At 60.4% G+C, this 8,602-nt stretch overlaps 1 protein-coding gene across 1 annotated transcript in view; it reads left to right on the top strand.

Moving 5' to 3' along the window:
* Positions 1-1,632: 1,632 nt before the first annotated feature.
* Positions 1,633-8,602, top strand: part of PKD1L1 (polycystin 1 like 1, transient receptor potential channel interacting) — a 72,115-nt gene continuing 65,145 nt past the window's right edge. Inside the window, exons 1-6 of the mRNA XM_055334794.1 lie at positions 1,633-1,747; positions 2,439-2,558; positions 3,039-3,207; positions 3,436-3,517; positions 3,595-3,908; positions 5,092-5,224. Of these exons, the coding sequence (XP_055190769.1) occupies positions 1,633-1,747; positions 2,439-2,558; positions 3,039-3,207; positions 3,436-3,517; positions 3,595-3,908; positions 5,092-5,224 (933 nt within the window). The remainder of the gene's footprint in view (positions 1,748-2,438; positions 2,559-3,038; positions 3,208-3,435; positions 3,518-3,594; positions 3,909-5,091; positions 5,225-8,602) is intronic.

The following is an 8,602-nucleotide window of genomic DNA, read 5'->3' as shown; positions in this document are numbered from 1 at the left end:
GTGATCCTCCACGCGCCCCTGCCGGGGGGCCCTGCGGTCGCTTCCCTTTCCCTCCTTAGAGCTGACTTGATGCTTTTGTGTGGCTCAAAGTGATTATACTTGGGATCCCGTAGCTTTCCGGGCCCGAGCCTCAGCGCTGGTGGCCCCGAGTCCACTCTCTCCGGCACGCGGTGCGCCTTTCCAGTAGGGAGACACGGTTCGTCTTCCTTCATTTCAGCAAAGATTTGTTTTTTTTAATTATGTCTTGAAATACACGTCCTTGCTGGCATTTCCGCTCTCTCTCTGGGAGACAGGCCACGCACGTGCCGGGGGCCTTTGCGTCTTGAGTCCGCTCATTTCATCTGCTCACGCCCCTCGCTTCACCTCCAGAGGCCTCCTGTCCTGCTCTGTCGCTTCTGCTTCCCGCGATTCTCTTTGCAATGTCGTCCTCCTTTCTTGCATTTCTGCCCTGTGGTCTCGTGTCGTGGAAGCTTCTGATTCTTTCACGTGAAATCCCGGAGATCTTTTCCCGTGGGCGGTGTCCTTCGTGGGTTATGACTTGGTACTGAACTTCCCGTCCTAAGCGTGGTGTGTTTGGCGAGCTGGGGTCTCCCTCGCTCCCGCCAGCCGGCTCACCCCACCCCTCGTGGCACCCCCCACGTCATAGAAGGGCGTTGTGTGCGCGTGTCGCATGCGTGTTGTGATGGTCACAGCCACGGCAGTCCGCCTCGCTGCGGCACGGCCAGGGTGTGTTCCAGCCTCGTGAGTGTGCCTGACTGCATCCCCTCGGGCCCAGGGCAATGTCAGAACGCGGCGCCCTTTGTGAACAAGAATTATCAGATGCTCGGGACCGTGAAGCATCACAGAGATGCTGCACCCTGCCAGTGTCACGTGCCCGGCCCCGGCCCACAGGGTGGCCCCCCGCGAGACAGGGCCACCTCCGCCGAGTCGGTTCCCAGCAGACTCACCCATCATCGTCCTCCCACCGGTAACAGCTCACCACCCGGCCATTCTCGCTTCTTTTTCCAGAAGGAGTCTATGTGCTCAAGGCACTTATTTACAACGACCTTTGTGGACCTGGAGGGGAGCTCGGGCCTTACTACGTGGAGATGGGCCCCGCGACCGCGTCGGTGTTCATGAATTCTAGCAGCATCCGCAGGGATGAGCTTCTGGTCTTTGCTGGCTCCCACGCGGATCAGAAAAGTAAGCGACGCATCTGGAGTCTGAGGGCCCACACCGGCCTGCTGGCGGTGAGCGTCCAGGCCGTAGCGATTCCTGGCTCAGATGCGCGCTCGCCGCCTACCTGCCTCATCCAGAACATGATCATTGCCTGGTCCTGTGCCCTGAGGGGCATGTGAGGGTGAAGTCGTGTGACATCCTGGCCCTGGGATTGGCCACCTAGCAAGGGCCTCGGGTGTGCATCTGAAGAGCAGGAGCTGGCGTGGCCTCTCCTGGGCGTGGCCAGGGCCTGGGGGATTCGGGGGGTGTGGCTGCAGGATGAGGAAGCTCTAAGGGGGTCCCCACGGACCCTGGGGACTGGGTCCAGTCCAAGCACAGAGCACGGCTCGGCTGGCGGGCGCCGGGGATGGAGGAGCACTCATGGGGCGCTGGGGGCTCTGCTCACGCGTCGCTGCATCAGGCCCCACAGCGACCATGAGGGGCCTCCCTTGTGCTCAGCATCGTAGAGAGGAACCCGCCTTCGGGGCCGGCGGGGCTGACGGAGAACCCCAGCTGGATATCCGCAGCGGTGGAAGGAAGGAGCACCCGAGTGCTCGGCCTGAGGGATGGGGTTATGGGCTTCACTTCCCAGGACTGGGAGAGGGGAAGGCGCTGGGGGCCGTGTCCGGAGGCGCCCACGCAGCTCGTTCCACGCACTGACGCACACTTCGCAGGCAGTTGGTCTCCCGGAGCCTCCTGTCCGCGGAGTCAGAAAGCACGGCTGGGAGGGTATTTTAGCCGCCGCCCTTGGGTTCTGTGCCGGGAGCGGGAGGCAGAAGCTCGGGCACAGGCAGGAAAGCGGGGAGTCCCGTGCAAATCAAACACAAGCTTCCGCCCGCGGTCACTGCCGCGTCGCAGCCACGATGAAGCTTCAGGTTCTTAGTGGGGTGACGTCACTGAGTCATGGGATACTTATTTTGCAGAAATTCCAAAGCACCAATGAACGAAACGCCCACTGAGTCTTATCACTGTTATAAATGAGCATTTTCTCGCTATAAATGGAGAAAGTGCACAGAACAGCAGTACTTGGGAAAAAAAAATAAGAGGATACCCGCCTCCTTTCCCCATAAAGATGGGTGAGCTGTTGGGAGTCTTCCCTGCACGACAGCCCTCGGGGACCCAGCAGGACCTTGGGGTTCAGAGAGGGAACGTAACGGATGGGAGACACTGGTCACCCGCCGCGAGAGACGAAGGAGCGACTGCAGGGCCCTTGCACGGGTTTCGTTCTGTCTTCCGTTCAGGCACCGTTGTCACACATCACTTTGCAGCCGGTCCCCCGTGTAACGTGTCCTTCACGTGTCAGAGCTGTGCGGCCGGCGGCCAGGCTTGGCCCAGCGTGACTGTCCAGTATCGGATGCAGCGTAGGTCTCCACTCTGACTCTGCACTGCTGGGTCCGTCGAGGTCACGGGGGCCCCGGCACACCCTTGAATCCGTGACTCGCTCTGTTGAGATTCATATTTGCCCTTGAAGCAGCCCTGTGTTCACCTGCAGGTCGTTCTAGGGCTTTCTAGAAGCCACACACGTGGCGCCTCTGACCTGAAGGCATGGGATGGGTCCAGGAGCAGGGCCCTCTGCAAGCCCCCAGGCCTGTCCCGTGGCCTTTCGAGGAGAAGTCACGGGGATGCTTGTGCATTGGCCCTGTCACTTGATGAGCTGTGGCTTTGGTGGCCTTTGGTCTGCGGCCAGAACCACCCAGCTGGGCTGTCATCGCAGCTGTACGTGCGGGTGGGCAGGCTGGGGACCCCGCTCCCGGCCCCAGGGCACGGGAGGTGAGGATGCTGCGTCCCTGGATGGCTCCCGCCCTCCGCGCCAAAGCTCTGTGCCTCCCCTGCTCTCACAGCCGTCTCTGTCTACACAAACGGAACCGTGTTTGCCACTGATGTCGACATCACTTTCCTGGCTGTCACAGAGGAAACGACCCCCTTGGAGTTCGTGTGGTCCTTTGGAGAAGGTCCAGCCCTGAGGACAACATCCAGGAGCATTAAGAGAAGACTCAGCATCCCCCAGTGGTGAGTGAACGAGTGTGGTGACGGGCTGGCGGCCTAGTCGTGTGTCGGTCCCCGGCTGCCCCAGGATGATCTCCGGAGCGCTTCGGTGAGTGGGAGGGACTCACATTCAGTGTTATAGGACGAGGAGGTCCCTCTGCCTGAACTGGGGGCGGGCCTGGGGCTTTGGAACCAAGCGGTCCTGGGTTCAGATCCAACCCCCTCCACCTAAATCAATCCCCATCCAAGCAGGGGTCACAGTGCTGACCCCGCTGCTCTGCCAGTGACTGACACGATGACAGGGGTGGGCCCGGCGTCCCTGCCACCTGTTCCGGTAAGCCGGAGCCGCGGGGTCGGGGAGGCCCTTTTCTGTGGACGAAAGGCACCCCCTGCCCTTCTCTGGGGTGAGAGGGCCGCTCCCTACCTCTGACCTCTCTGACCCGCTCTTGTCACCCCCCTGGCCCTGTCCGTGGTTCCCACTGCAGGTACAGCGTGACGGTGCAGGCGGCCAGCGGGCTGGGCAGGGTGGCCTCGGAGCCCCGCCGCGTCAGGACGCAGAGGAGAATCGTCGCCAACCGGCTGGTATCTCCCCCCTCAGCTCTGCTGAATGCCAGCGTCACCTTCACGTGCAGACTCAACTTTGGCACCAACGTGGCTTTCCTGTGGGACTTTGGGGACGGCACCGTGGGCCCGGGGGGCAGCTCTGCCCATCACACCTACCAAAGGTGAGCTGTGCAGGCGCAGGTGCAGGCGCAGGTGCAGGTGCAGCCCTGCAGGTGGTGCTGGAGATGTGAGCCCCAGCTCTGCACAGCCCACCTAGCAGCACATGCAGTTGGTGGATACTGGGGAGACTCAGATGAACCCCCTGCTCTCCAGGAGCTCACGGCCTGGGGCCCGGGCACGGCAGGAAGGAAAACTGACCCCCTCAGTGCCAGATGCATGGGTAGGGCGGGGAGACAAGGGGTAGGACCGCCAGGGGCTCACCATCCTCCCGAGAGTGTCCAGCACGAGTGAGCGCCTCCTGTTTGGAGGAGGACTGGAGCATTATGGACACCCCGGCATAGTGGGACCGCTGGGGGGAGGCAGGCGTGCCCACAGGAGGCCAGGGATGCGCACTACAGGGCGAGCCCTGGCATGGGTGCCCGGGTGCTGAGGCCAGGGAGGCCTCTGGGTGGAGCTGAGCCTCGGCTGGCACGACGCCAGGGCGCCAGCAGCAGCAGGGACAGGTGGCAGTCCTTCCTCCGCGCAGGACTTCCTCAAGAGCCCCTGGCCTTGCCGCTCGCAAGGACATGCCCGAAGGGCCGCGTCACTAGCTCTTGATGTACTGGTGCCTTCTCCTCTGGAGGGGGTGTTCACGTAGCGAAGGAGTGGGCGACAGTGCCTAGGTGGGCCCACCCGATGGGCACCCGGCCCCGGCTCCTGGCAGTGTGCTCCTGCCCCGTGCCCCTACCTTTTGTCTAGCTCCCCAGGCTCCCCGAACCCCTGCACCCCGAGCAGGACCCAGAGCAGTATGTGTTCCATACTGACACCGCGAAGGCAGGGGGCTCTGGCCCTGTGGGTCGGGGAGCTGGGTAGGAATACCATGCCCGGACATCCCGGTCGGGGGCCCGCGGTGCCCATCGCATGGAGGTCAGCCCGTGGCATGTGGAGGGGCCAGGCTGTGGCTGCCGGGGGTCCCCACGCGAACGGCTGCTTTTCCGTCAGTGGGTGATGTCGGTCTGGGAGCCGGGCACCTGGCTCCCCCCGCCCCGCACGGCAGGTGGCCCACGTGGACATCTGTCCTCACGGATGCGCCGTCTGGCCGTCGAGTCCTGTCCTCACGCGGGTGGAGGGTGTTCTGGAGGAGGAGGGAGCAGCAGACGCCTGCCAGGCCGCATGTGTTCACTCCCGTGGCTGCGGCCCTTCCAGGGAAGGACAGTTCACCGTCCAGGTCCGAGCCTTCAACGACGTCAGTGCTGTCTCCCTGGCAAAGCAGCTGTTTGTCGTGCGGGAGCCGTGCCAGCCGCCCCCCGTGAAGAACATGGGGCCGGGGAAGGTGCAGGTAGGGCCAGGCCTGGTGGTCATTGCGGCATGGGGAACCGGGGGCGGAGAGGAGCTCTGGCACCTGGAGCTGCTGCAGCAGACGTGGAGGGGGCGTCTCGGGGCCTCTGGGGCCTGGTGCCTTGGCCGAGGGAGGGCCCATCCTGGCCCCCGTGTGCCTGCTCTCAGGGGCTTGGAGAGGTTGCTTGTGCAGGGGTGTCTGCGGGGCTCAGTCAGTTGAGCGTCTGCCTTCTCAGGGTCCTGGGTTCGAGCTCCACGTGTGGCTCCCTGGGCAGTGGGGACTCTGTCTCCCAAATCAATCACTAAGGCATGGATGCACGAAGATGTGAGCATTTCCAGGAGAAAGGGATGTTTGGATTCACGTGATGTCAACACCCAGGGACACGGTCGCTCCTTCCCAAGCACTTACCAGGGCTTAGGAAGCGCCGGGCAGCTTTCTGCTTCTTCTGTTCCTTCGAGCCTCCGGGTTGGAGCGGATTTCCCTCCCCGGGGCCGAAGTGCCCAGTGACACAGGCGACCCACGGCCCGAGGCGCCGCTGCATTCGCCCGTGAGTTCTGTGGCTCTCTGGCCCCAGAGACACCTGCTGGGCCTCTGACCTGGGTGTGGGGTCGGGCGTGGAGACCTGGGGGACACACAGAGCGTCCCCAGGGCAAGGCCCCGGTAGTCCTGGCACATGGGGCCTGCGGGACGTGACGGCCGCCCACGGGTGAGACACAGGCGCTGCTAGGCCAGCACGCACCCACGCGGTTGGCATTCTGCACGGGCGGTGGGCTGAGTCGGGGAGAGGGACAAAGCGTCCAGGGGGACCCCAGTGTGGAGACTGGAAGCGGCCAGAGCCAGGGCGACAGGGGTCTGGGCCTAAATCCTGACCGTGGGTGCAGCCAGGGCTCGGGGCTTCTCCCCGGTGAGCCTGGTCCTGGGAGGCATCCGCAGCCCCAGGTCCACACGGTACTGGCTGTGCGACCCGGGTTCTGGTCTAAAAAGAGGTACTTAGGGGTTTTTCACTTTTGAAGCAAAGGAAACAACACCGATGAGTCCATTTTTTTCTTTATTTTGTTTTTCTTGGACACATTTTCTAAAAGGATAAAGGAAAAGAGAGAATCACCTAAAATGCAGCAAGAGCGCGCTCCTGTGTCTCACACGGCAGGAAGGCCAAAGGTCGATTCCCACCTAGAAGGAATCGCGTATTTCTTAAAATCCCACTTCCCAACTCCTCCTAGAAGTTTATCCTTTTCCCCACTTTTGTGGGAGTTTTTCATTAACGAGTCCTGCAGGGGAGCTTGTGTGCTCACCGTCTACCCTGAGGGGGGCCTGCCAGTGGGGCAAAGTCTTCATCCCTCGGTCCTCATCCCTCCTCCACCCTCATCCCTCACCCCTGGGCCTCAGCCCTCCTCCATCCTCTACCCTCCACCCTCATCCCTTCTGCACCCTCCTCCCTCATCCCTCTGCCCTCCTCCATCCTCCACCCTCCACCCTCGTTCCTCATCCCTCCTGCACCCTCCTCCCTCATCCCTGGGCCCTCAGTCCTCCTCCCTCCATCCCGCAGCCCTCAGTCCTCCTCCATCCTCCACCCTCCACCCTCATCCCTTCTTCACCCTCCTCCCTCCTCCCTCCTCCCTCCTCCACCTTCCACCCTCACCCCTCACCCCTCATCCCTCACCCCTCATCCCTCCTTCATCCTCCATGGTCATTCCTCATCCCCCCTCCAACCTCATCCCCCCTCCACCCTCATCCCTTACCCCTGGGCCCTCGGTCATCCTCCATCCTCCATCCTCCACCCTCCACCCTCATCCCTTCTGCACCCTCCTCCCTCCTCCATCCTCCACCTTCCACCCTCACCCCTCAGCCCTCAGCCCTCAGCCCTCCTCCGCCCTCAGCCCTCATCCCTGGGCCCTCGGCCCTCCTCCACCCTCCACCCTCCACCCTCGTTCCTCATCCCTCCTGCATCCTCCTCCCTTTTCCCTGGGCCCTCAGTCCTCCTCCCTCCATCCTGCAGCCCTCAGTCCTCCTCCATCCTCCACCCTCCATCCTATTCCTGGAGAAAAAAAAGAGGCAGAGACACAGGCAGGGGAGAAGCAGGCTCCCTGCGGGGAGCCCAATGCGAGACTCCATCTCAGGACCCCGGGGTCATGCCCTGAGCTGAGTGGAAGGCAGATGCTCAACTTCTGAGCCCCCAGGTGCTCCGGCAGTGATCTCTAAAGGTAACCTAACCCTAGCTCATTATCCCACTGCTCTGTCTTCAGAATTTCTTGATGCAATTGTTTGATGTGAGATGCACAAAGATTTCTTATTTAAAAAAAAATAGAGAGAGAATAGGGGAAAAAAAGCTTTTCTTCACCAGCTAGATCTGTAAGTTTCCCTAAAATATTGTTAGTTCAAAAAAGCGAGAAAATAGCGCTGGAATCTTTCCCTTAATTCTCAGCCTTCGGAGAGGGAGGGTGAGCGCCGGCCTCTTCTGATGGTGACAGCTGAGCTGTGCGGGCTTCGTGGGAGGACGGGGGCAGGGGCCGCTGATTCTCAGCGTGATCGACGTGGTGTTAGCCCTTCCGTCGTTGCAGACATGGTCTGTAAAAGGCTCGGGGTGGCCTGTCTGGGGCCCGTCGGGTTCGCTCCGGGCTCGGGCCTTCTGCCTCCCGACTGGTCTTGGAAAGCTCCTGCCCTGCCCACGGGCAGCTGCCTTCGCCTGGAAGTGGCATCTCTCGACGGAGCCCCAGGCTTTCGCATAGGGTGATGGGGGGCGGAAATCTGGTGCAGGGGGTGCTCGGTGTTCCTGGGGCGTCATCGTGTGCCAGCTCCGTAGAGCACATGGCAGGGAGTCACACATTCAGCATAAAGTAGGCCATGAATTCACCTGCTGTTTCCCATCCAGAAACATTACGTATGCAGAATTTACATGTTTTTGAGACATTTTATGCTTGAATTCTCTCCTATTAAAAGCTCTACGTCTATAACATCAACATCGTTAATTATTAGCACTTTTCCTAATATATATGGGAAATGTTTTCAAAGTAACAATATCAGAAGTGAAGCCTCTTTGTGAGTTTTCAGATTTATCTGTGGTTCGTTCTTTGGCCCTTAGAATACATCCTCAAGACGCTGTACATTGAAGTAACTTGAAACATTTCTCTTTTCTCTCTTGCTTCCTTGAAATGTGGTTACATTCCTTCGTTTGGGTTCCCGGTTAGCAAATAAATTTTTGGTTTCTTTTGGCTTTGTTTTTGCATTTTGACTTGATTTTTGAATATACACAACATTTATGTGATTTCATAGCCAAAAGCCTACAATGAAATGTAAGTGTAAATTTCATTTTGTGGTTTGCCCACGTTTGTCTTTGCCCATTTTTCTATTGGAGATGTTGAAAATGTCTTACTGACTTTA

This window comes from Nyctereutes procyonoides, unplaced genomic scaffold (assembly GCF_905146905.1).
Source record: "Nyctereutes procyonoides isolate TBG_1078 unplaced genomic scaffold, NYPRO_anot_genome, whole genome shotgun sequence".
NCBI classification, from domain to species: Eukaryota; Metazoa; Chordata; class Mammalia; order Carnivora; family Canidae; genus Nyctereutes; species Nyctereutes procyonoides.
Note: the sequence above shows the minus strand (reverse complement) of the source record. Positions and strands in the feature narration are given on the sequence as shown.